This window comes from Daphnia magna, linkage group LG9 (genome assembly GCF_020631705.1).
Source record: "Daphnia magna isolate NIES linkage group LG9, ASM2063170v1.1, whole genome shotgun sequence".
In the NCBI taxonomy this organism is placed as follows: domain Eukaryota; kingdom Metazoa; phylum Arthropoda; class Branchiopoda; order Diplostraca; family Daphniidae; genus Daphnia; species Daphnia magna.
The window spans coordinates 6,620,660-6,648,086 of NC_059190.1; the positions used below are offsets into that span (position 1 = coordinate 6,620,660).

A 27,427-nucleotide genomic window follows, 5' to 3' on the forward strand; every position below is an offset into this window, starting at 1 on the left:
ATTTCTTATTTTTCCAGTAGAGACGACCACAAAGTTATATAAAAATTTTAAATTTTCATTACCATCCTGTGAAAACCAAGTAAATGTAGGTACATGGTCTTGCAATGAATACGCAGACCCAGTAGCAAACAAAGTAAAACGGTCGACTAATAACGAAATTGAATTTCTTGACAATAGTGCTAAAAAAGAAGCTATGGGAAAAAGACTTTACAGCATATCGTATGCATGGGGATCGATACGATTGGGACATCCTATAATAACAAACGTAGAAGAAAATGGAATAATGATTAAAAAAGATACAATTGCGTATCCCATGGTTAATGGCTCATCAATAAACACGCAAGTATCAGTCCACAACCAATATGATATCCAAGATCCTTTGCCAACAGGAACAAAATTCGAATACATCGTAGATCACAGCATAAGGCTTATGAACACTAACATCTGCATCGTGGCAAATGAAAACAATCAAATTATGGCAGAAAATTGCACCGAAAACACATCAAGGTGGATCCTGGATTTAACCAACTACCAATGGATTTCTCTGGAAACAGGCCTATGCATCACCTTACATGATGAAGAAGAGGGACGAGTTAGATGGGCAACACTGAAAACATGCAGTAGACAAGGAACAATTAGTGAAAGTCAACAATGGGTTATCGAAATCCTAACAACAAACCCGGATGTGTTGGACAATTTCCCAGATGCATCCATTGACGAATTCGAAGAAATCCAGTTGGAACAGAGGACATCAGTGACAACAACCGTCAGTTCGCCAATTTTCGGCGGATTATTAAAACGGAACCATGGAAAAGGAAATATCATATGGGACATGATAGGATGGGGACTAATGAAACATGGTAAGTCACCCGATGAAAAATGTTTAACACACAATGGCATTAACAAACCAATAACACTCGAAGCATGCGATCCTAATTGGATCAAATGTCAAACAAGCCTTCAAAAATTATTAACAAGTAATGACCCCTTGGTGAAATCACAAACAACCGTGGCTAACTGTAGCGAAGTATCCAGCAAGGGCCAAGCCTTCGAATATTCCTCCGACTTCACGATAAGACCATTTAACACAAACAACTGCATTAAAGCAAACACAACGATGCTCATCCTGCATGAATGCTCAGATAAAAGTTCCATCTGGGGAACATTCGATCACACAGGACAATTAATGGCCAGTGATAGAACAGGACTTCATTCAGGCGCTTCGGACCGGAAATGCCTAACAAGACGGATCGACAAATTATCATTGGGACACTGTCATGGAACAAGCCAGAAACAACATTTTAGCTTCGAGTACCGGAATCCACATCAACCTAGAACATTGACGGCAGCAGCAATAATATCTCTACATACGCAACACGCCTTATTTGGAAAAAATCTACCAATCTTGCCACCATTAAACCATCGTGATCCAAAGGAGATTAACTATAAAACAAACGCAACGGAAGGAATAACTAAAAATTCGACCATAACGACAAAATCAGCAACATCCATGACTGCTACAACAGATAAATCAGTCATACCTTCCATTGCAGCCAAGGTAACAACAAGTGCGAAGACAGAAACAACAACAACATCGATTAGGCCGACTACAACCACAACAAAACCGACAACAACCTTCAGAACAACAACAACAAAATCAACTACTACCACAAAAAAGCCGACAACAACCACAAAAAATCCGACCACAACCACACAAAAACCAACCACAACCACACAAAAACCAACCACTACCACACAAAAACCGACCACCATCATTCAAAAGCCAAATACTACCACACTAAAAACTACCACTACCACACAAATACCAGCCTCTACACCCAAATCAACTAAAACATCAAAATCTACGACAATATCAACAGAAGCAGAGAAATTACCAACAATAACATCAACAACCGCATCAACAACATTAACTAGTTCATCACTCAAAACGACTATCACGACACAGTCATCTACAACTACAGAAAAAGTTTTTACAGAAACAACAACGACAGACACAATAAAACCAAAATCTAACCAAGCTGAAATTATCTCGTCCACCGAGCCAACTATAAACCTAAAATATCTTACACCAAGTCAAATAAGAGAACAGCCAAGCGAAACAACAACCACTGAAATAACAAAATCAAGGGATAACGAAGAAGAAGATATAGAAAAATTTGAGAGACAAAACAATACAACCCGAGATAAGTCAGAATTTCAAGACAAAAATTCAAATGACCAATTAAAGGCTTCAACACAACAAAAAGAAAATACAGCACACGAACTTGTAATAGGTGACTATCGACCGCTAAATGACGCTAATACAAGTAACGGTCTACCAAAATCCACTGAGGAGCTAAGTGACTTGATAAAATACGAGCTTGGAAAAATGCACGAGCAATACAAAATCAGTATTGAAACTGAACACGACAATAAATTGGCAAAAGAAATTCGGGATGTTTACTGCCAGTTATCAAAGATAAAACGAACGCAAGCCATAATCTTAGCCCAAACAAATGGATTGCTTGCAGCCGCCGCACTCGGACTTCCAATGTGTACAAGGATATATGGTTTTGGTCAAGCCATGACATTGCAACAATGCGACCCAAAAAGGATATCACTATCAGCAAAAGAGACCAAGTGTGGGTTCCAGCAATTTTTTGTTTACGGAAAAAACAACTGTACGATCGGACTCGACGGATGGTCTATTCATCCGTATTCGGAGTGCTTTTGGAAATCCCAATTGATAAACATCAACGGATATCCTCATACGTGGCAACATAACGCCACAGCAGGAGACTGGATTAAACAAGAGGCGACCATACACACCTCAAATCTGGATTTAATTGCAGAATTCGAAGAACTGCACTTAAACAGTTTCGACTATGGATTAAGGAACCATCCAGCTCATGGAACCATGGAAATGGAACAGCTAAACATCCTAAATGACCTGGTGGGACGAATTAATGAAGGAGAAGGCAAAGAGTTACCTGACATCCTAGTAACAGAAGAGCAGGACAATCAAATCGGAAACATGTTTTCCTGGTTTGACACATTAAAAATTATGGCTCTCTCAGCGATAGGATTCATCCTATTTCTCATCTGTCTAAGAATTTTTATTGCCTGTAATCCTATTCCACGGATTAAGGAAAGCTTCAGACGACGCAAGCAATCACGTAACGTGAGCGAAAGTGATGGTCAAGAAATGGATTCAATGATACCAGAACCCATCTACAGCGCTGGAGGAGCAAATGAAAAACCGTTCATTAGGGAATTTGCACCTTTAATGACGTTAGCAACAGAAACACCAAAAGACACCCTTACGTCGATAAACACACCAAGTGCACCATAGAAAGGAAAATTGTATCCTATCGAAGAATTAAAATGGGAAAACGAGCAAAACAAGGAATGTACAGGAAGTCACACGACATGCAGTTATGTCGTTGGCTACGGAATGGTGTGGGAGGATCTATGCAGATGTACTCCAGAAGACCATTTAAAACGTACAATTAACAAATAACGATTTAAAAAAAAAACGACAAACAAAAACAAAAAGAATCATAGATGTAGTAAAGGATTTTATTTCCAATCCGTACTTAAAAAAAAAAAAAAACAACAAACAAAAACAAAAAGAATCATAAATGTAGTAAAGGATTTTATTTCCAATCCGTACTTTAAAAAAAAAAACAACCAAAAATCGTAGATGTAGAAAAGGATTTTATTTCCAATCAGTAGTTAAAACAAAAACAAAACCGAAAACAAAAACAAAAAACAAAAACAAAATACAAAACAAAACCATAGTGAAAAATAGAGTACACCGACGGAAAAGCAAATCAATCTTCCTCAGCAGAATCACTCAAATGATTCAAAACAGCCCATCGGACTTGGCGGTGCTCAAGTCGTATTTGGATATCGGCATACGTCAACTCCGGATAAAAATTAGAAACCGAAGCTGAAGGATGATAAATATCATCCCCGGATTCTGCCCACCACAAGAACCGTGCGTGCAGCAGTGGAAGAACATCGCGAAGTCGGGCGTAGCCAGGATATTCACTATAAAAAAAAAAATATATAAAATAATAAACAATAATAATAATAATAATAGAACAAAAATAACAAAACAAGAAAAAAAAATCCCATCAAACAAGAAAAGGATAACACAAACGAAAAAAAAAAACGGACTTACTTGTAGTAGAAATCGTTACACCAAACAGGTTGCACCACGGATACGGGAGCAACGGGAAAGGATACACCACTCCGAACCGTGTTAAACAACTCATCGAACAACTGCACATCGGCAGTCGTGAAGCGACGAAATTCACAACACGGATTTTGGAAGATCAACGGGTGAAAAAGCGAAAAAGCCATTCTAATTTCAGCACGATGCTGAGAAACGAAATCCAACGTATACATGATGACGGAAAATGGGGGATTCAAAAGAAAAATTCAAACGGCAAAGACAGTCAAGCGACAACTAAAGAACAAAGAAGACGCTACACCAGACTACTTTGATCGCCTTGACGCAACCTTAATAAAATAAAAAAAAAAAAAATAACAATAATAAAAATAATAAAACAATAAAACAGGGGGGGGGAAGAAATAACATTCCAAAGTCCATTTTACAAAAGAGAGAAATCGCGTACGAGACTGAAACTCCTTATAAGGAGGAGTCGTTAAAATCTAACATTTACATGTAAAGTTAAAAAGTTTTTTTTCGCAAAAAGGAGGGATCAATTAAACAAAACATTCACATATACTGTAGAAAAGCTTCTCAGACTAGACTCAGACAGTTAAAAGACAAAGGACATATAAAAAAAAAAACAAAAAAAAAACATTGTCATTCAAAGTAGATTTCTTTAGTAGATAATCGTAAGCAACCTTGAGCATGTTAGGGGTAGGTACTCCAACTATATAACAGACAAACAAGCAAGAAAAAACTTTTTAGTTGTATTACCAACCCTCCACGGAAAGATACATTAAAAAAAAAAAATGGACCCAACCAAGAAAAACGTAGAACTAACAAATGTTGACTGGAGTGATGAAATCTTGATGACTTGGATTGAAGAAGATACTCCGCAATTGGAAATAAGTGAAACGCTACCAACAGGAAACGACTGGGAAGACGAACTTTTAGCTAATCTAATGGGTAATGAAGTTAAAAGTGATATACAAATTAGTGCAAACGCAAGTGAAAGTATGCAGATATCACGGAATATAAGTATGGAAGAAGACGTAACAAGATACAGCAAAAGTGAAAGCGATTGTGAATTTATACAAGAGAAAAGTTCTATATCACCATCAGAAACGGAAGAAGAAGAAACATCATCGAGTAAAGTGGGTTACTACTACAGTAAAATAGAAAGTGACTTAGACCCATCGTCGTCAGACAGTGAAATGGCCGCCAACTGTAAGACAGTAAGTGTAATCAACAACGAAGAAGAACAGGAAACGTGGTCCTTACCAGTTCCCTTAATTACACAAACGGCCTACTGTAAAAACTGTATGATGAAAACATTCCCAGCTATGGACACGGAGATGACGCGAAGAAGAATCGTCGCCATAACGATGTTAATGAAAGGAGAATTCAACTACAATTTGCTGGAAGTATCAAGAGAAATGATTAGAAATCACCTACTAGAAGCAAGAGAAATTGGGAAAAACATAAAACAGATTCTGGACACTGTTTTCCCCAATGGAACAACATTATTACACGGGAGTGTGATAAAAGAAAGATACGATGTGACGGATATGTTCCTTCAATACGGAGCTGATAGCAATATTTACGAGGAGGGGATGACAATAGCACACCGAGCAGCAGCGGATAATAATGTCCATTTACTCCGTATTCTATCCCATCACGGTAATACATTCAACATCCAAAACAGCATGGGAGAGCCACCATTACTAGTGGCTATAGCTCTCAATAATATGGAATGTATTAAATACTTGTGGATGGATCGCATTATTGTACACCAAACGCTGGATGAAGAAACAGTGCTCCATTATGCTGCTAAATATAACAACAAATTCGTCGCGGAAGTATGTCCAGCGGAATTCATCAATAGAAGATCACGCACATCAAAGGAAACTGCATTACAAATAGCTGTAAGGCACAGGCATACAGATATTATAGAAATATTGTTACGTCGAGGAGCTCGAGATGATAACCTCAATGCGGACGGGAAGTATGCACAGGACTATATAGATGACGAAACTAGCATTCGAAATCTATTTCGAACATTCCGAGTGATAAAAAGAAAAAACAAGTGTATCAACAGCCAGACATCATCTAAAAGAAAATAACACCCAATTATTTTAATAAGCGCAAAATGTTATCAATGCTATAATAGTTTAGACGCTTCTTATAACTATATATTTTTTTGGCGCAATTCACGTTGCCTTCCTAAGACCTGTAGTCTGCACACAAAGGTAAAATTGGAGGACCAATTTATCCTGCTGTACAGGGGGGGAGGAATGTAACGAGCCAACTGCATTATTTACGCTTTACAGAAGATAGCAAATCTGCACGGACATTGAGTGTACGCAAGGTGTACACAAAGGCAACGCCCACATGACCAAGTTGCCACACGCCACCGCTATCTAAGCCACACCCAACGTGCCACTTGCAATTCTGTATAAAAGCAGTGCTATTCGCAACAATATTCAGAGTAGTGCTATGCTTCTTGGTTTGATTGTATTGCTATTGTAGAAGTCTAATAAATACACGCCTGGCAAACCTTACCGTACGGTACCGAAAGTATCCGTACGGCTTAGAGGATCAGTAGGGAAAACGCGTTTTTCAAAACGCTCCCATAAATAGAATTCTCGGTGGAATTCAATAAAAAAATTTCGTAAGGTGAATATTAGGGTGGGGTTTCATGTGATTTTTTTAAAGAATTTTTCAACAACGCGATATGTGGTTTGTATCGCGTTCCAAAAGTATCCGTACGGCTGAGAGGCCTTGTAGGGAATGGGCTTACTTTGGAACCCTGTTATTCGGTAACTACCTAATATTATAGGGTGGGAAAGTTCTTAAAAAAAAGAACTGCATTAGCTCTATATGTGGTTATAAGATTTAATTTTTTTAGTTTCATTTATAGAAATGAAATTCAATATGAAAACACGGATTATAATTTTTCCGTTTTTTCTCCATCGATTCCCCCTCACCAGTGTTGCCATATCCCAGAATCATTACCCTTTCTCTTTTTTCCTTCCGACGGAAAAAAGATTGCCGTCCCCCCATGAATGCTCGCTAGAGGCGTTGCGGATCGATTTTTTTTGGAGGCTAGGTTTGAATTTTGTTTTCCTATAGGAAAGCATCCGGATTTCTGCTAATTTAACTAATTTTCATGTTATTCTTTTGGTTTTGTTTTTTGAAACACGAAAAGGAAATACGGTAGGCCTATAATAGGTTTTCGTGTCATTCGTTTTTTGTGTCTCATGGTGTAGTGTCACAATGTTCCCTTCTAAGCAAAGGGAACTTACATCGGAAGAAAGAATTGAGATTGTAGTCCTTCATAAGCAAAAAAATTCGTTGCGGAAAATTGCTGCACTTGTTCGAAGACCACTATCAACCGTCGCTGAGACAGAAAAACGATATAAAAATACCAATAGTGTTGCAAATTTAAAAAGAAGTGGTCGTCCAACGAAAATTAACAATTCGGATAGTCGTTACTTGAAACTATGTTCCATAAGATCTCGTCGGAAGACATTGTCTGTTATAACACAGGAATTCAATATCGGCCACAAAATTTCCGCTAGTCGTTCTGTTGTTAATCGTGCGTTACATTCATGGGGAATGCTTGGCCGTGTAGCGTGCCGCAAACCCTTGCTCAGCCCACGCAACATTAAAAAACGACTACTTTTTGCCAAGGAACATGTGAAATGGAAGAAAAAACAGTGGGCGAAAGTGTTATTTACTGACGAATCCAAATTCGACCTGTTTGGAAGTAAAAGACGAACATACGTACGTCGTTTTAAAAATGAACGCTTCGAATCAAATTGTCTTATCCCAACCGTGAAACATGGAGGTGGGAATGTTATGATATGGGGCGGCATTTGCGTCAATGGGGTGACACGTCTAAAGAGAATTGAGGGTATTATGGATAAGAAGGTGTACCACTCCATTTTGGTTCATAGAGCTCTTCCAGAGGTAAAAAGCTTCTTGGAAAAGGCTTTGTTTTCCAAGAAGACAACGATCCAAAACATTCCTCTCTTTTCTGTCGGAACTACTTGGCCTCAAAAGAGAAATCTGGTATTGTAATTAATTTAATTTATATGGATTTTCTTGTTCCATTTGAGAAAGTTTCGATAATGTAAATTTTCAAAATTGTGTCACTTAATTGTAGGAGATGTGGTGAGAATGGTGTGGCCTCCACAAAGTCCCGAATTGAATCCCATTGAGTCTCAGCATTATTCCTCCGTGCTACAATATATATATTTTGATGGCTTCGTTACATCATTCCTGGCGGCGTGAGATTACGTCCCGTAATCACATGTTATTCATTTCGATAGATCCGGAAGTTGTTGTGGTTGGAGTTTTCAATTTGGAACAGCATAAATTCCGAATGATTTCGAAATATCCCAAGCAATAGCAGAAACGGATGAGGACCATACCGGAAATACAGAGTATACCGATGTAAAAATAATCCTTGACTGTTACCCACCAGCTGGTATAGGTCCCAACATTGGATGCCGTTATCAAAACATTGGTGGTACTCAATGTTTCGTGTACCGAAGATATATCTGGTGAGTGTTCTTTCATCGCTGCCGCAATATCGGCCATGATATTCATGTGGTTAAGCATGGTATCACTGTATGCTGGGTTGCTTCAATGTTCATAATCGGAAAATTTGACATCTTCGTAACGAAATGAGTGGGGAGTGACTGCTCTGGTAAAATAATATTTTCCTCGATTGGGTTCCAGGTGTTATTACGGAATGCATACGGCTTGCCATTAAAATTGACAAACCCATTGGTCCAATAACAGGGTGAAAATTTTACCAGTTCCCATCCATCAAGGTTTATCGTAGAATTTTTGAGTTTTGGTTGCTACCCAAAGCTTGGAGTTTCGTACACAAAGGTAAATTTAATTGGGAAGCCGCTAACCATCCATTATATTGAGCGTATGCGATAGCTCGTTCGTGTTTCGCCTTTCGGGAATCACATTGTAATATTTGAGTTAGTCTTGCTAATTCATTCCCGTGATCGGTGAGTTGGTCGCGAATATACTGTTTATTAGCTGGTATGTTGAAAATTTCAGCGTTGGGTAGCGGTGGTGTCGTTGTTGATGCTGAAGAAGAATTTTTCTTTATCTCTCCTGTCAAAATGTATAATTTCGGTGACCAACGACATCATAAGCTGACGTACGGTTCGTACACTTTTGTTGAAGTGGAAGACAAGGAGGTCGAAGAATTAAGTGGAAATCTAGTTGATTGTCGTCATCCTGTAGTCGGAAAGACTTTGCATCTTCCATCTGTCTTGTTAGTGTACCGACACCAGATTCAACAAGTCCTGCCTGGTGCCGTATGATGCGTATAGGTAGTGTCCCATACCAATGTTAAATGATTATGTGACAAGTTACCTGCCGTCGCGGAAGCTGTGCCAATAGGTGTCTGAAAATTAGTGTCTTCACTTTGTCGGTAAAGTTGCACCTTTTCAAGGACGCAGTTAATAAATCTGGTGTTACTGAACTCATCCAATATTTCAAAGTTTTTGGTTCGTAATCAAATACATATTTATTATCTGAAGCTTTTATCTCATTTCCGTTGCACTTTTTATGGTTAATCATGTCGTTGCACTCGGAAGGTATCGTATCAACGGAAATTTTGTCCGGCACAATCACTAATTGGCCGAAAAAACTCATAGTGATGTGTTTAATGTTTTTCCATTTTAGCAAATATATCCCGGAAAATTGGCTGCTGCCCGTTCTTCACTATAAACACCGTATTTCACTTGAACGCTATTTTTGTCATTTTCTTTTGGCTGGCAATTTGCGTAAGAGAATTGAAGAATTCCCATTCTTAATGGCTCTGAGCAATCGCAGACGGTTATCAAAAAGAAAGAATTTTAAAAGTAACATTAATTTGGCAAGGGGAATAAGAAAAGAAACGTTTAAAAATACACGGCGAGAAAAAGAAACTAAGGATCATATGCGAAGTTGAGAATTTTTCCTAAGTCCAACGCATGGAAAAGGGTATGCACGGAAACAGGGGGGAGAGTGATGTGAAATACCAGCAAGTGTGTATGTGTCCTTGAAACTTTCCTAAGTCCAAGTTCCACATTTTAGCGGCTAACATACGAAAAGGGGAGCAAAAGTAAGGGTAAAACTAAGTGTGCGGGTGTATAGGGGATGCTATAGCGGTGGCGCTGACGTTTGGGCGTGGCACATTGGAGTGGCAGTAACAGAAATACTGAATTTAGAGAAAATGTGTGTCTTGCCGATGGAACTAGTGCGTTTTTCCATCTTTGTGTGTGTGTGTGTGTGAGTGTTGGCTGTGGGAGGCAATGGTTCATACCTCAATTCCGCCAAAAAAAATTTAATTTACTTAAAAGTGAGTTTAATCTAATGATTATAATAGGAAAAGATGTAGGAAGAGAAAGGAAGTGTTTCCAAGAAACTTGTTTTGTCAAAAGATAGTATTTAATAGGGAGAAACCGATAATTATTTTGAATGTGGAACGGTTTGTTCGGATCCATAAGTGAAATAAACTATTTCACAGATTCGTACAAGCTTTCGAAAAGTTTTAAGTGTAAAAAAAAGTAGAGTAATTCAATTTAATAATTTGTAAATCAATAAATCTGAATAAAACATGCCCAGCAAGTCATTTCTTTAATTAAACTAACGGTTCAGTTCGAGGGTCAGTTCGGGTTGTTGCGTAAACCGGGTTCAATCGCGGGTTATAGGGTCGAACCGGTTCGTCTCTGGGTTGGCGGTTCCAACCGAACAACCCGGGGCACCTTGTCACACAAATGACGATTATGGCCCAATAAATTGATGTTGGACAGGTCCTTTTCAGACCTTGCTCGCATTTTATTGTGTCCAATGAACGTTTGAGTTGTTTGTTATGTTTTCTGTTCAACTATTGCGTTTATTTACTTAAAATGTAAACTACTCTTAAATGTAAAGGTAGAATGATAGGTAACATAGGAAAGAACGATGGTAAGTGGAATAGAACGTAATTGTAAATAAACACAGACTACGAAGGACAGGGGAGAACATATAAGTAAGAAGAGGTGAGTAATTGTTTTGTTTTCCCGATCCTTTGTTTTTTTGTTTTGTTTTTTTTTTTTTCCTGTGTTTTCTTGCGTCGGTTACACATCCTTTCTCGTTTTTTCATTCCTGGGTGTGTGCAGAGTTGGGAGTAGCTCACTGATTTGAGAGCGCGCTCAGAGCTTTCCGCTCAGTGCTGAAAAGTGAGCGTAGCTCAGCTCTCGCTCGCAAAAAAAAGTGAGCACGCTCTCGCTAGCGCTCGCGCTCTTCGCTCACGTACAATAAATGACATATGAAATCTGTATATTTCCGTCTTCATTTTGGCATTACAACTGCATTACAACTTACTTAGAAGATGAATCCTACGGGTTCTTACTGGAATTCCCAGTTTTTTTTCAAAAAAACTAATTTGTCAAAAGTGCTGTCCTTTAACGACGATTGAGAATTACAGTCTGTTTCAATTTAATTAAAATCTCTTTCACCTGTCTTGTTACTTCTCTGATTGGAGGCCATGGATAAATAAAATGCCTGTTTGGGCTGCTTCTGAATTACTTGATTGGCACAAGCACAGAACGAGATGATGAATATGATTAGTGACTGCTGATGCTGAATTGCTGAGCCCAGTATTGAAGCGTCGTCTGAGTGAGAGTATGCATTTGGAAATATTCCTTCATCCAATTAGTTTTAAATATTGACCGCTAGATGGCGTTGCAGTCATTACACTTCTGCTCAGGAGTTCTTCGCTCGCGCTCCCGCTCACGTTTTTCCAGTTTGAGCGACTTCGGTCGTCGCTCTGAGCGCCGCTCAGACCGCGCTCTCGAAAAGAGAGTGCTTCTACCAACTCTGGGTGTGTGGGCGTTTTTTACGTTTGCCTCCTGTTCCCCATTGGTGCAGGTGCCAGTTGTAGAGTGGAGGATGACGTCTGGTTGGATCCAAATCCAGGATCAGTTTAAGAGTGTGGACAACGCCACTCCAATCTTCTGTGAAGATCCGCTCGCTGAGTTCCGACGACAGCTGGGCCGTTTTTACCGGTTGCGTTCCAGCTCCCACGAATTACCATCCTCGGAGTCTGATGATTGTGGTGTCTGGCTAACGATGGTGACTTGCCCTTGCTGGAGTTGATCCCAGCTCGAGTCGTGTAGCTGTACGATAATGATTAAATTTTTCTGAGAGCTTTCACCACGGGTGGTCGCCGGTACCGTGCTTGTGGCCCACGCATCGATTTTTTGGTAGTCAAGTGGTGGTAGCTGTGAAATTTGGTCCATTTTGGAAACTTAACAATTTTGGATGACTGAGAACGGTTTGTAAGGGTTGATGTGTTCGTCGTCTGACAACTGAAAACGGTTTGCTGTTCTACTACAAGCATTCTCCCTCTCCGGTGAATGGCTTAACGAATTAAGACAATTGGTTGTGTAAATAAACTCAGAGACGTATTTACCCGCAATGATGATTTTTTATTATTAAGCTGAGGCCAAAGGCTTACAAAACGAGTAGGGATACATGGACGTGAGTCCAATCGGGAAACTGAGCGTGAGATTCGAGACAAAGTAGTTTGATCTTACCGTGGTAGTGCGGGCGTACAAGCGTGAGGAGAAAAACGGGAAACAATTGCTGACACGTATAGTATTTGGGATACGTGTTGAGAAGATAATTCGAATACTCGTGATGCTCGGAGAGGAAAGAAGAACGAAATTAGTGGGGGAATAACTAATCGATCAAGATGAATAAGCTAAGACATCAAGATAAAAGTCTACTGTTTAAGAGTGACAATTGAAGCCAAAGGCGACTGAACGTCTTGCAAGCTGGTACTTGTCTGATTCTTGTCAGAGAGTGGGCTCACCATAAAACGTCGCATCTTCGCGTATGGCGTGATGTTCTTGACGCATAGGTACTTCACACGCGTGAGTCAGAACCCGGAAGTTTTATCTAGGTCAACATGGTGGAACATGAAGCAACTAGCAAAAACGTTTATTATAGTGAATAAGAATATAATATGAATATAAGATAAGCATAAGCAAGTAAATCATATTGTGGGTATCTTGCAAAGATATATATATTTTGATGGCTTCGTTACACTTGCCTTTCGTGACATTCGCATACAATACCAGTCGGCAGGAGAGCACGGGGAGAACTCCTTTCTATCTCGTGTATGGGAGAGAGGCCATTCTCCCCATCGACGGAGCTTTGAATTCAGATTCGAATCTTGTTCCCCCTCATGACCAAGACCCTACTGAGTGGGCCTTGGAAAGGCTACAACGAGCACGCCACGAGGTGCAAAGTCTCAGCGTCGCTGTGCACGAAAAGCAAAAGATTCGGTACGACGAAGGGCGCTGTAAGGCCCCGACTTACCAGCCGGGCGAAGAAGTATTAATTTACCAACCCGTTCGGAAGGTAGGGAAATCAGAAAAGCTCCTACATCGCTGGTTTGGGCCGGATGCCGTTATACGCCAAACCACCCCCAGAAATTATGAGCTTCGACGAGGGCGGTCTCCAAAATCTGAAATCGTACATGTGGAACGGATTAAGCCGTTCGTTGATTGTGTAAGCTCAATGCCCCCAGCGCCAGTCCTTACGACTACTGGCGGCCAGCCAGAAGAGTCGTCTGGAGATCACTCACCGCAGGCTCACGCTAATAACCGGGAACAGAAGCTCTCGCCGGAGGCCGAGATGACTATCCCCCGCCCGGTTGTGCCACTTGTGGAAGACTGGGGTGGAGGACCTCGGCGTTCAGCTAGGATCCGAGTGGCAAGAAAAACATTCTCGCTGACCTTCGCTCTATTCACGTTCCTAACAGTGATTGGTGAGTTGGACCTCACGTCAGCCAAGGAAGTGGTGACTTATCAAGGGGTGATTTTTAAATCAGAGGGTGAAGTGGCTTTCTCTGATTCCGAATGGGTGGTGGCCACCGACCTTACGTTCGACCACCTGAAAACCATGATGAAGACCTTACGCGAGTAGCTTGAGGTAAAAGTTGATACTATGGCTAATCGTTATGACGGCCCTAGAGACTAATTCAAGCTAACGCTACAACAACATGTAAAGGGGAGAGCCCTAACGAGTTAGCGAAGCTGCGGCGTTGTAACCAACGTTTCAGTGACCTGAAAGCAGCCGTCAACCTGCAACCAGTGAGACGGAAGCGAGGATTAGTCAACGGAGGTGGCAAAGTCCTCAATTGGCTTTTCGGAGTGTCTACGCAGGAGGACCTCGAACATGTACAGTATCCCCCACAAAAAAGAGGCACCCCCTGGTAGCCCAAACAATTAAAATTCTTGATGAGCGCTAGATGGCATAGTTTTTAATTGCAAAATACAAACAAAAAGATGCATGCAACTTTTTTTTGTTTGTTTTGACTGCAAAAGCGAGACGGTTGCCATGATTTCAGTATTTTTTGCTTCGAGCAATATTTGGAAAACGGAGAATTTGAGAAAAAAGTCGGGGAAAGGCTAACCTCTGAATTGTTACCTTTCCCCCACCCCGACTTTTTTCTCAAGTTTTCCGTTTTCCATATTTTCTCGCAACATGAAAGCTTATTGGTGACAGACGATTTTAAAAGACGAATAAAATTATAGCATTTAGAAAATAAATATAAGAAAAATTTACAAAAAAATTGAAAAGAGGATTTATTTTATTTAAACAAACTGACAAATGAAATATGTTTAATATTTCGTCCACCAGCCGTTAGCTTCAAAGCATAATTGAAGTCTTTTTGTCATTCGCTAATTTTTTACAATAAGCGTCTTTTTCAGTAAGATTTGTCAAGCGGTCTGTGCATGGACAAAAACTTCTTCTTCGTTTCAGGAATCTTTCGCGTCAATCGAAATCACACGGCTTTAAACGATTGCCATGTTTTCCTATAAGTTTTCATGTCATTCAAATCACTCATAAGTGAACATTTACGCGTCATCGAAGAAGAGGAAAAATCAAGAGTGACTATGGAAGTCGACGGCACCGTTGGACTCCGTTATCCCTATGAACTCGTTATCGCGATAGTCGGCTTATTGCTTGGCTTCGCAGCATCTTTAATTTTCAGCTGGTATCGATATCACTCGTCACTTGCCAGCGTTACCCAACGCATAGTCGAACTGGAAGGTCGACTAGCGGTCCACGAAGCTGATGTGGAGGGACGAATGTAATTCGACCCTCCCCCCGAAACTCATAGGTTGCTGTGTTCGGTAGTGTGTGTGTTTTCAATAATCTTTTGATTTTGTTTCCCTCAGTTTGTAGCTTTCCTTTGTGGGAGGTAGTGTGTTAAAACTATTACATTACGTTATGTTATTTGGTTTCATGTTGTGTTAGTTTCGTCTAGTTTCTGCTCGCTAAAAAAATGCGATCGGGACGAGTCGCAGGTTGGGGGGGGGATGTAACGAACGGTTTATGTTAAGCCCAAGAAATACGAGGGAAGCGTGAGAGAGAGCTTCAACGTCCATTCTCACCCTCCGTTATAGATGTAACGGAGAGACTTGCCATCCGTCGGAAATGGTCATCTTGCATCTTCCAATCGCTTTAGCATTGGATTGATGGAAGATGCGAACCATTAAAAAACCCGAGCAGAGACTAGAGTGGGGAGTAAGTCAATCAGTCAGTAGTCTTAGCAGTTGTGTGTTAGTTGTGTTAGCGTTTTCTTATACTTGTTCGTTTCCTTCCTAAGTGTAAGCAGGCTTCCTGTTTTGGTGGTATCCTTTGAGTGCTGTACCTTGTTTAGTTGCCCGTGTGGATTAAAATATAAAATAAACAGTTACTCCCGGATCGCTCGTTGCAATATAATCAAATAGCAAGTAGACATTGTAACTTACACTAACGGAAAAATATTTAGTCTATTTGAAATCATTTGTTCTGGTTCTGCAGTACGCTTTTTTTGAAAATTTCCCAACACACCTAACACGGCGATTATAACAATGGTCAGACTCGGGAAAACGGGAACACTTGGCAAAAATGCATTGGGTGGACTTCCCATCAGGGTGGATGTACCAGGTTTTTATGACTCGATAGAATTGTTAATTACTGTAATGGTAGTTGAAGATGGTTTACCCCCATCTTCCACCGTATTGCCTCTCTTGATTTCTTCTGTTTCATCCTTCGTTTCTTTCGTCTTCCTCCTCTCTCTTCAGTAGCTTGTGGGGGCAATTCGAGTGTATGTGACCATCTAAAGAGTAATGCGAATTCATCTAATACAGATTGTTGTTTAATGGAAGTCGCAGTTTCATTTCATTAATTCTTATAGGTTATGGGCCCAGTAACAAAGGATTATTCTAAATAATCCTGTAGTTAATAAACGGAAACATTGTATATATTTCTAAAAAAATTCTTACAAGGCCCCATGTTAAATGGCTGGCCATTCTCTCCAAAAGATATAGCTTACATGGAAAATTTGAACGAATCAATTTTTCCGTTCTGGAAATTCCACATTCTTATGGTATTTGATCAATATAAACTGCGAAAAATTTTGCTCGGTGAAACTCTGAAACCTGTTCCAGATGCCAAGATTAACACACGTAACACTGAGATGGAAAAATGGGAATCATTAGATAACTCAGCAAGATGCTTCATTGTATCAACAATTGAAGAAAAATGTCAAAGGTCTCTGATCGATTGCACAACTGAAAATCAAATGTGTTATCGGTTAAAGTCCCAATATGAACAAAGCACTGGCGAAAACAAATACAGCTGGCAGCAAAAATTCTATGGATATTGCTACTGTAACAGGCAGCAGCAACCCCACCCAGCAACAGCAACTCCAACTAGCATGAAAGTCGTCATGTATGCAACTTTCCCTTAGGCTGATTGTTAATTACAGAAGTAAAGGTTATTGTAAACCTCTGCCTCCTTAACCTTCAATCTCTCATATAAAAACGCACGATTGTAACAGCATTATCATTGTCTCAGAGTAGTGATAAAACTCACTCTGGTAAAATACAATGTCTGTCGAAACTTAACGCTACGAACCCAGCCATAGTGTATTAGATAACATTACTGAAATTGAATACATGGGAAATTAGTTATATGATCTAGCGTCTCCTATGACAGAAAGGCAGATCATCATTAAGATTACTTTTACTCTCCCACCCAGTTTTAAATCAGTGATTTCAGCGTGGAACATGACGAAGATAGCAAAAAACCCATCACTCTCCTCAACTCTCGATTAATCGCTAAAGAAACATTGAATTAGGTATATGGAGAAACAGATGAAGCTGATGCAGCCCAGCTGATAGCCAAGACGATACAAACTATCCAAAAGAAGACTACTCTTTCGTGTCATACATTTTTTCACAGGATTTTAAAAAGTGGTCTGAAGACTCGGGAGCAACCCGACACATGTTAGGCAGAAGAGAGTTATTCGAGAACTTTCACCCTGTCAAGTTGGGTTATGGCATGTTCGAGAAATAGAAAAATATAAGAGTTCTTTTTATGTTGCTTGAGTTAGAAATATACACTTCCGATGTGTAGTTGAAAATATCTGGCAAGATGGTATCCTTTTATATGTTCTCTTTGTTCCCAACATAGGACCCAACTTATTGTAAACTGGTATTGCAACACGACCGATTTTTGAGCATAACAAAATGTCTTTTTAACAAGAAAAGAACCGCTATGACACGAAAAAATGCAATGCAGAATTTTTACCTTCTCGATATTGAAGTGAATTCGAGAAATGTTATTGGACTCGAGGAAGTCGAGGAAGTATAAATTCGGAAACAGAATACGAAGCCGACAAAGAAGTGCCAGGAAAAGACGAAAAACCAACGGACGACACAAATTAGGAAAATTCCAAAGGGAAAGCATTAAGGTGAACACATCCCCCTACTGAGAGACTATACCCGCAGCTATCTGAGTTCGAAGAAAAAGAGATTGAGAAGTCAGAATCCGAAGAAGATCTACCTAAATAGACGAAGAAGATAAATATCAGACAGAATTAAATATACCGAAAAGAAAGACACGTAAAGTACGTATTAACGGACAGCCACCAACTCGGTGGAGTAGTCGTAACAGACACAAAGCCCAGGTGCATCAAGAAGAAGAGAGTAGGCGGACCCCAAAATCTGCAGAAATCAACGAGACAAAACTGAGAGAAGAAGAAGATTCAACAACGGAAGAAGAGGATGAAAGCGAGGATTCTAGAGATAGAGAAGACGGAGAAGATGACAATGATAATCTAACGTCAACAGAGGAGGACAAACCAGTCCACCGATTAGGGAAAGAAAAGAGTGTAACAGAAAGAGAAATAAAAACAGAGAGAAACAGGCCGATAGCCCCCAGCTATCCCAAACAGTTAGACCAATCCATTAAGACCGGTAAGAAACCTTTGGGAGGAAAACTACCGAGAATGGATTATTAAAGCCACTACGATCACATGTATCGTTGCATGAAAGCAGGAGGGGCGTCAAAGGAAGACGCGCAAATGGGCGCCAAAGTAGTAGCAAAACAAGTAATGAAATCAATGAATGAAACTAAGGAAGAGCAGAAAAAAGAAATAATAGAAAAATTCTGCCCAATAGAAACATGTCAATGCTATTATTTGAGCCAAAAGCTATTGTTAAAACAACAACAATAGACGGTTTCCCTCCTCGCTTAAGTGCCAGCCTTTAATGGATTAGGTTCGACGAAATTTGAAGACTGAATCAAACATTTTGACGCAGTAATGAATACTTCAGAGTTTGAAGAGGGCAGGAAAATAAAGTTGCTATGTTCTAAACTTTTTGGTTCAGCAACCGACTGCGTAACGCCTTTTCAGTTACGCTCTCCAAGAGAGGTGGAGGAGTTCTCAAAAATAAAACAATGCCTACAAGAACGGTACCATGGAGGAGACAGTAGAAAAATCTATTTGGCCGAGTATAATAATTGCATTCGCAACCAAGGAGAATCAATTAGGGCTTATGTAGTCGCATACAAAAATTTTATTCATTTGCTTACTTAACAAAAGAGAGGATATTGGAAGACCTAGAAATGAGAGAACAGCTGATAATGAACAAATTTCTAGGGGGACTAAAATTCAATCTTCGAGAACGGATAAGCTTTAAAGAATTCAAAAATCTAGATATTTTGATAAAAGCCACGGAAAACTGTGCTGCTGTATTAAATGAAGCTAAATTAGAGAGACGAAACGTAGAATTCATTAATGCTGTCGCATCAAATTCGAATGACATCTCTTCAAGCGAAACAAAAGGGAAACTATCATAATTCTAAGTTACGTTAAAAAACAATCCAAAATCAATGAGTGAATTGATGCAACAAAACCAGGAAACGGCTAAATTATTGAATAAAGTCGTACAAGTACAGACCCAAACGAATTTTCGTTCACAACCTGTTTTTCAGCCCCAAACCGTTTTCGGCCCCTAACCGGTTTCCAGTCCCAGCCCACTTTTCAAGCCCAAGCTTTTTTCCCTATTCGGTCCATGCCGCAATCCCAACAACCACAGAACTGCAGTAGTCAATTAGAACAAAACCCCCAAGGATCTCAACAACAAAATACGGGAAGTCAATTCGGACAAAAACAACTATTCTAAAGTGACCGAAATAACCAAGCTGATCGGAATCCACCAGGTTGAAAATATTGTGCATATTGCAAAACTAATACGCATCTTACAGGGATGTGTAGTTGCGGAACAGTTTTCTATTGTTAGCAGACTACGAAACTAAAACTACGACGTACGAGTCGTAGACACGTTATTATTTAGCTTTTAGTTCACTTTGTTTTGTTTCCCATTTGTCAACAATTAACATGGCAAGTTTCGTTCCTGTGTTGGACATAGAAACGAAAAGACAGAGGAAAATATTTGCCACAAAATATCTGCAAAATGACAATGGCAATATGTTGACCAACGCAATGTTTGGCGACGAGCAGCGTTTCGTGTAAGTTTTTTTTCTGTTAAATTCTCATCTATTGCTAGTAATGCTTATATTTTGTTCTTTTTGCTTAGCTTTAATGACAGTGGAGAAATTTCTTTGCATTTTGGTTCCCATCGCCCCAACATATCCAATAGTGTAGCTGTGTGGGGATGTCTTTCTTCAGTTTCCAACAACGGACAAAATTTCTTGAAGAAAATTGGTGGAAGACTGGACACTAAACAGTACAAGGATATGTTGGATCATTATGTTGTCGAATATTGCAAGAATTACCCGTACATCCATGACCATTTTCCTGTTCACACTTCCCTGACAATCAAGCAGTTCATATCGTCTAAATCTATTTATGTGTTATGTGATTGGCCAAAACAGTCAGGGGATCTCATGCCCCTCGAAAACGTTTGGATTCATATGGCACAGACATTCAAGGACCGTGATATTGTTGCATTCAATACCGATTCGTTATGGATTGAGTTATCTGCATTGTGGAAGAAACTTTGCGTTGATGGCTACTTCTCAGATGTAATTCAAGGTATGCCACAACGTTTACGTGAAGTAATTGTACAAGACGGAAATTGGATTCGTAACTATTAGCTCTACGAAGGCAATACAAGTATTTTACAAGCACATTTTTCCCGTAAAGTTATTATTGAAAAATAAACTGTTACCTCATACGTTAAAAAGAAAAAGGACATGTAAGATAGAGTTACAGAAGAATATTTATTGCTTTAGTAAGATGTGTGGCCACCTTTTGCATGAATAACAGCTTTACATCTGTTTTTCATTGAATAAATGTATTTGCGTAGAATTTTTTTCGGAATACTATTCCATGTAGCTTCTAGATTTAACCACATTTTATCTTGGGAATTCCGCTCCGTTTTATTTAGTCTAGTGTCCACGTAATCCCACATTGATTCCAAGTAGCGAATAAGATAGATTGTATTCACTGTCGATGCGCTCGAACACACAGTACTAACAAACAGTTACAACTAGACTGGGGCGCAGTAAGGGACACATACAAGTATTTATGCACCAACGTAGACAGCAGCTACCGGGGGAAATATCTGCTGACCAGACTGCCGGACATCTCGGGTAGAGTTGCGGTCAATAGCCGATACAGGACCGCCATACGTGACAACTAGTCCATGGGGCCTCAATAACCGCTACATCTCCCTCCCTAGTAAGCGAGTAGTCCCGATCGCTATTAATTATTTTTAACCAGAAAAACACATCTAAATTTCGAGACTTCTCCCTTTACCTAAAATTTCTACAATTCCCTATACTACTGTTTCCCACTAAGGCCTACGGTTCAAAGCTTTCTTTACTTTTATTCGGATACTGTAAGAGTGCTATAGCCTCGTTTGACTAAACTATGGAAGTCATTTGATCTGGTCTACCCACTACAAGGTCAACACTATGCGAAGCATCAAGAAAAAAATAAAACAGTCATCAGAACATGAAATAACATTAGTAGGGGGATTTGCCGCTTCTATTTAAGGTAAAAACGCGAATTCGGACACAGGGCAGGTTCTTTCTAATTCCGGACACAAAAATACATTTTTTTCCATACTGTTATTGCAGTTGCAAAGAAGATTTAATACAAAATCTAATGGGAAAAATTAAAAGTAAAGGAAGAAATGCATTATTCAACTAAAAAACAACTAACAAATCCTTGTAATACCCGAGAAAATGCTAAATAATATCTAGTCGTTTTGCTTACGGGCAACCTGTTTAGATTGTGTACTAGCTACTAGCTAACTCTCTGACGGAACAAAGAATATCAAAGAAAAAAAATGTATGAATCCTTAAAATAATTATACCAAATTGTAGAATATGAAAAGCTCTTAAAAATGCGTTCAAGTCTGGCTAATAAAGTGCAAAATTAATCAAAATTTCAGCAATATAAAGAGACACCCATTTTTGCTAATTTCGGACAGACAATGCTAATGTCGGACACATTTTTTTTTTATTTGAAAAAAAATTTTGCTGATATTTTTACATCAATCGACGCAGAATTTTAAGACGAATCGATTAATATACAATGTTTTTATGTTTTTTTGTGTCCTTTTGACGCAATTCACAGAAAAATACATTAATGACTCTGGATCTAGCCTGAGCAAATCCATAAAACTCTTTTATAAAATAAATTTTCATTGATTCAAATAATATACAAAAATAATAAACAATTAAATAATCTTAAAGCCAATAGGGTTTTTGTTTTTTAGAAGACAATTCCCTAATTTTACTATGCCCTGTTAACTACGAAACGGTTAACCCTTTCGAAAATGTTCTCTCTCATTCAAACACATATATTTTCGTAGAAATGTTAACAATATACCAAAAGATTTAACTATTTAACTTTTGTTTTACACCTTTGCCCAGGTGTAAGAGGGATATTATTTAAATCCTTTACATATCCGTAATTTAGTTTTTCTTTTATTTTTTTGCATAAGCTCCCATGATGCTAATTCCGGACAGCAGACTGCAGCAGACTACACATAATGACATGCCTTTATTATTGTTATTAGATATCTGTGATAGCTCAGCGGTACGCTGTTAGGATTATAACAATATTTTCGATGGTTTAATACTCATTGAGACAAATATATTACTTTTTCTAATTTTCTTTTTTTGCTTATTTTTTGTTAAATTTTTAAGTCGCTCAATATGTCTTAAACTTAAATTACCCTAGCCAATATTGGTACGGTTACATTCCCTGAAGTGTCTTTTATAAAACTATTCCATTCGGTAGTACATTTGTTGCATAAAATTCATCTTATTCGTTATTGCATTCAAATTTTTTTTGCATCGGCTCCCATGTTTCTAATTCCGGACAGCAAACCACGTACAGTATCCTGCACAAAAATCCGAACACCGATTTAATTTTTTAAAGCCACCTATTGGCGGGGAAAAAGGTTTTTGTTTGTTTTTCTTTAAGAGGGAGGGTAGACGGGGTGATGGACAAATAGGGCAGGGTTGGGTAAGTCTAGAAATTTTTTTTATGCCTTAAGCTATTACGCTTTAAGGCAAGTAACAGGTCGGGACATTTTTTGCAACCCCCAGGGTGATGTGTTTTTTTTAAACGACAGTTGGAAATGTTGGATTTAGGCTGTGTAATATTCCTTACTCAAAATAAATTAGAGAGCTGCCTGTGTACATTTATGTCAATACCGATGGCATATGTGTAGAGGCTCTGATCAGTGTTCGATTCCAGCTAAGGAATTGCGAAATATTTCGTATCTTTATAATATTCTTCTTTCGAATATGCTGGGAATATTAATTTTTTTAGAACAAAGTGAATTATTATTTTTTAAATTATTTAATAAACAAAAAAAGCACTCAATGAAAACTGGTTTTATATATGAACGAGAATTTTTCGTAAAGTAACCACAACAATTCATCACCTCATCTGAAACCGAACACCGATCTCCAGCATCACATTCAGAAAGGCTACACCTACGACATTGAAAACGACGTAAATAATCACAGACAGCTAGAACATAAGCTAAATTGTTTCGGTAAGCAACATTATCAAGCCCAAGCCCTAAATGTTTAACTGTCGTTTTAAAAAACACACCACCCTGGGGGTTGCAAAAATATCCCGACCTGTAACTTATCTTAAAGCGTAATACCTTAAGGCACTTTTTTTAAAAGGTCTAGACTTATCCAACCCTGCCCTGTCATGTCCATCCCCCCGTCTACCCTCCCCCTTAAGGAAAAACAAACAAAAGACCCACTATCCCACCAATAGTTGGCTTTAAATAATTTAATCTGTTTTCGGATTTTTGTGCAGGATACTGTACGTGAAAAAAAAATTAAATAAAAATAAGTAAATAAACTACTTATTTCGTTGCTAGACAGAACCGAACACTCAACCCTTGAAATGGTAGACGTCTTACGCTAGAGCTATGTAAGACAAAACAAATTCTGTATTGTATAACATGTCATTTAGTCAATTTCTGCTGTCCGGAATTAGCAATATTCACGATAACCTATGCCAAAAACCAGAAAAACTCGATGATGAATTAGACGAATACTTTCCACCTGCTATAGTTATGATTTTAACAGTCTGATAAAGTACACTTCACGGAATCGAATTGTATAAATATTGGTTGGGATAATATAAATATTAGACACATAAAGCGACTTAAAATTTTTTAAAAAAGGCGAAAAAAATATATTAAAAAAGTAAAGTTCTTATTCCTGCAATCAGTTTTGAACTATTGACCTTATGGTTAGCAGCACAGTGTCTAGCCACTAAGCTATTACAGATACAAACAATTGAAAATGTATAGCATCTTATGTTATATGTAGTCTGCTGTCCGGGATTTGCAACGTGGGAGCTTATGTAAAAAAAAAGGAGAATACAATCATGAATTAGATTAAGATTTTCCATCAAACAAGGTGAAAAAATTCAACTTTTTTGTAAAGGAAACTTTAGGGAATCCAACCATATAAATATTAGTAACGATTATATAAATTTAAGACATATTAAGCGACTTAAATTGTTTTCCAAAAATACGCAAAAAAACGGAAAATTTAAAATATAATTCTTACATCCTCTGCAAGTTTTGAACCACAGATCTTTTGGTTGGCAGCGCAGCACATTTCCGCTAAGGTATTACAGATATCTAATGCCTGAAAGAAAAAGCATGTCATTTTATGTTGTCTGCTGCAGTTTGCTGTCCGGAATTAGCAACACGGGAGCTTATGTAAAAAAATTAAAAATACAATCGCGAATTAGATGAACATTTTCCATCCAAAATCAAATAAAAATTGATGTCTTGTAAAGGATACTTCAGGGAATCTAACCATACAAATATTAGAAAGGTTAATGTAAGTTAAAGATATAATAAGCGATTTAAAAAATGTTCCAATAATACGCAAAACACGAAATTTTGAAAAAAATAATTGAAATGTTATCCACGGGGATTGAACCACGAAACTTTCAGTTTACAGCCCAACCCCTTACACCAAGCTATCACAGTTCTTTTAAAACTCAAATAAAAAGCTTGTCATTTGGTTCCTTCTGCTGCAGTGTATTGTCCGGAATTAGCAACACAGGAGCTTATGTAAAAAAATTAAAAATACAATTGCAAATTGGATGAACATTTTCCATCCAAAATGGAATAAAAATTGAGCTGTCTTGTAAAGGACACTTCAGGGAATCTAATCATACAAATATTAATAAGGTTAATGTAAGTTTAAGAGATATTAAGCGATTTTTAAAAAGTTCCAATAATACGCAAAGAACGAAAATTTGAAAAAAGTAATTGCAATGTTTTCCACGAGTATTGAACGAGAGATCTTTCAATCTGCAACCAAACACCTTACCACTAAGCTATCACGGATATTTTAAAAACCCAAATAAAAATCATGTCATTTTGTGCCTTCTGCTGCAGTGTACTGTCTGGAATTAGCAACACGGGAGCTTATGTAAAAAAAATGAGAATGCAATCACGAATTGGATGGACATTTTCCATCCAAAATAGAATAAAAATTGAGCCTTCTTGTAAAGTACACTTCAGGGAATCTAACCATACAAATATTAATAAGGTTAATGTAAGTTTAAGAGATATTAAGCGATTAAACAATTTTTCCAATAATACGCAAAAAACGGAAATTTGAAAAAAAATTTTTTAACGTTTAAAGTACGAAGAAATAAGCGATTATCAAATATCCCGCTACCAAAAACGTAAAAGAATTGAGCTCATTTTTAGGTCTAGCTAGCTACTACAGAAAATTCTATCGGCTTTTGCTGATAAAGCCCATCCACTAACTGCGCTTACCAGAAAATCAGTGGAATGGAAATGGGACGAGGAACAAAGGGACGCTTTTGACTGTATTAAGAACTGCCTCATCACTAGACCTGTCTTAGGCTATCCGGACTTTTCTCGAGAGTTTATCATCTACACGGATGCTTCAGGATATGGAATAGGAGCAGTCTTGGCACAAATAAAACCTCCACCTAAATCAGCGTATTCAGCGGAGTTCGACAGACAGGATTTTCGTTAATCAGATGGCGTAGAAGTCACGGTGGCGAATACCTCTAAACATCTGAACGACCGCGATGCCAAGTGGTCAACCACAGAGAAAGAGGCATACGCAATAATCCACGCCATCGACGTGTTTAGGACGTACCCATACGTGCGTAAGTTCACCGTATTTACTGTTTATAGACCTTTAGAATGGATAATGAGTAGGACAAAACCAGCAGGAAGATTAGCTCGATGGGCTCTTAAAATCCAAGAATTTGATATCATTATTGGGTACCGGCCAGGAAAGTCACACCTAAATGCTGACACTCTTAGCCGCACACCAATAGTGCCGATAGAAAAAGTAGAAACAAGGCCAACAGTTACATAAGAGAAATCAGAAGTAAAAAGCGAACATGAGAAAGTAGAAACCAAAGAAACTAGAGCAAAACAAGTTATTTTTCGAAGAAGAAAAAGGTAATTTCAAGGACACGAAAAAGTGGATCGAACTCCAAAACACAGACGAGTATTGCCGAACAATATTACATGAAATGGCAAAGGCCAATCCAAGTAAGGACGTTAGAAATAAATTAAAAATAAGCAAAAGGATTATTAGCAGATGTCAGAGGAAGACCTGTAACGCCAGTGAGGCTGGTGACAAAAATTTTAAAGGAAAATCTCGATCATATATTGACAGGACATTTCGAAGTAGGAAAAACGCTAGCTAGACTTCAAAGGCAGTATACATGGCCACGCATGCGTGCTACCGAAATAGAATACGTCAAAAGTTGTTTGCTATGCAATAAAAGAAAAGCGGTAGGTGGAAGTAAAGCACCATTGCAACCTATGCCTCCAGTCCAGAGTTGGGAGTAGCTCACTGATTTGAGAGCGCGCTCAGAGCTTTCCGCTCAGTGCTGAAAAGTGAGCGTAGCTCAGCTCTCGCTCACAAAAAAAAGTGAGCGCGCTCTCGCTCGCGCTCGCGCTCTTCGCTCACGTACAAAAAATGCCATATGAAATTTGTATATTTCCGTCTTCATTTTGGCATTACAACTGCATTACAACTTACTTAGAAGATGAATCCCACGGGTTCTTACTGGAATTTCTGGTTTTTTTTCAAAAAAACTAATTTGTCAAAAGTGCTGTCCTTTAACGACGATTGAGAATTACAGTCTGTTTCTTCTTGTACTTCTCTGATTGGAGGCCATGGATAAATAAAATGCCTGTTTGGGCTGCTTCTGAATTACTTGATTGGCACAAGCACAGAACGAGATGATGAATATGATTAGTGACTGCTGATGCTGAATTGCTGAGCCCAGTATTGAAGCGTCGTCTGAGTGAGAGTATGCATTTGGAAATATTCCTTCATCCAATTAGTTTTAAATGTTGACCGCTAGATGACGTT

The 27,427-nt window shown here is 38.7% G+C and overlaps 1 protein-coding gene and 1 pseudogene across 1 annotated transcript; both read left to right on the forward strand.

The window, feature by feature from the left end:
- The first annotated feature begins 313 nt into the window (after positions 1 to 313).
- Positions 314 to 3,352, forward strand: LOC123475648. The gene is made up of 2 exons (XM_045178642.1): positions 314 to 1,987; positions 2,249 to 3,352. Exons 1-2 carry the CDS (start codon positions 314 to 316, stop codon positions 3,350 to 3,352), a joined length of 2,778 nt encoding a protein of 925 aa, XP_045034577.1.
- A 15,205-nt stretch (positions 3,353 to 18,557) lies between these two features.
- Positions 18,558 to 19,710, forward strand: LOC123475649 (annotated as a pseudogene).
- Positions 19,711 to 27,427: the final 7,717 nt, after the last annotated feature.

What these genes read in the sequence shown, in the direction of transcription:
- LOC123475648 (XM_045178642.1), top strand. Translation starts at nt 314, where the DNA reads ATGGTTAATGGCTCATCAATAAACACGCAAGTATCAGTCCACAACCAA. An exon ending in CATCTACAACTACAGAAAAA is followed by an intron (nt 1,988 to 2,248) that starts GTTTTTACAGAA and finishes GACCAATTAAAG; the next exon opens with GCTTCAACACAACAAAAAGA.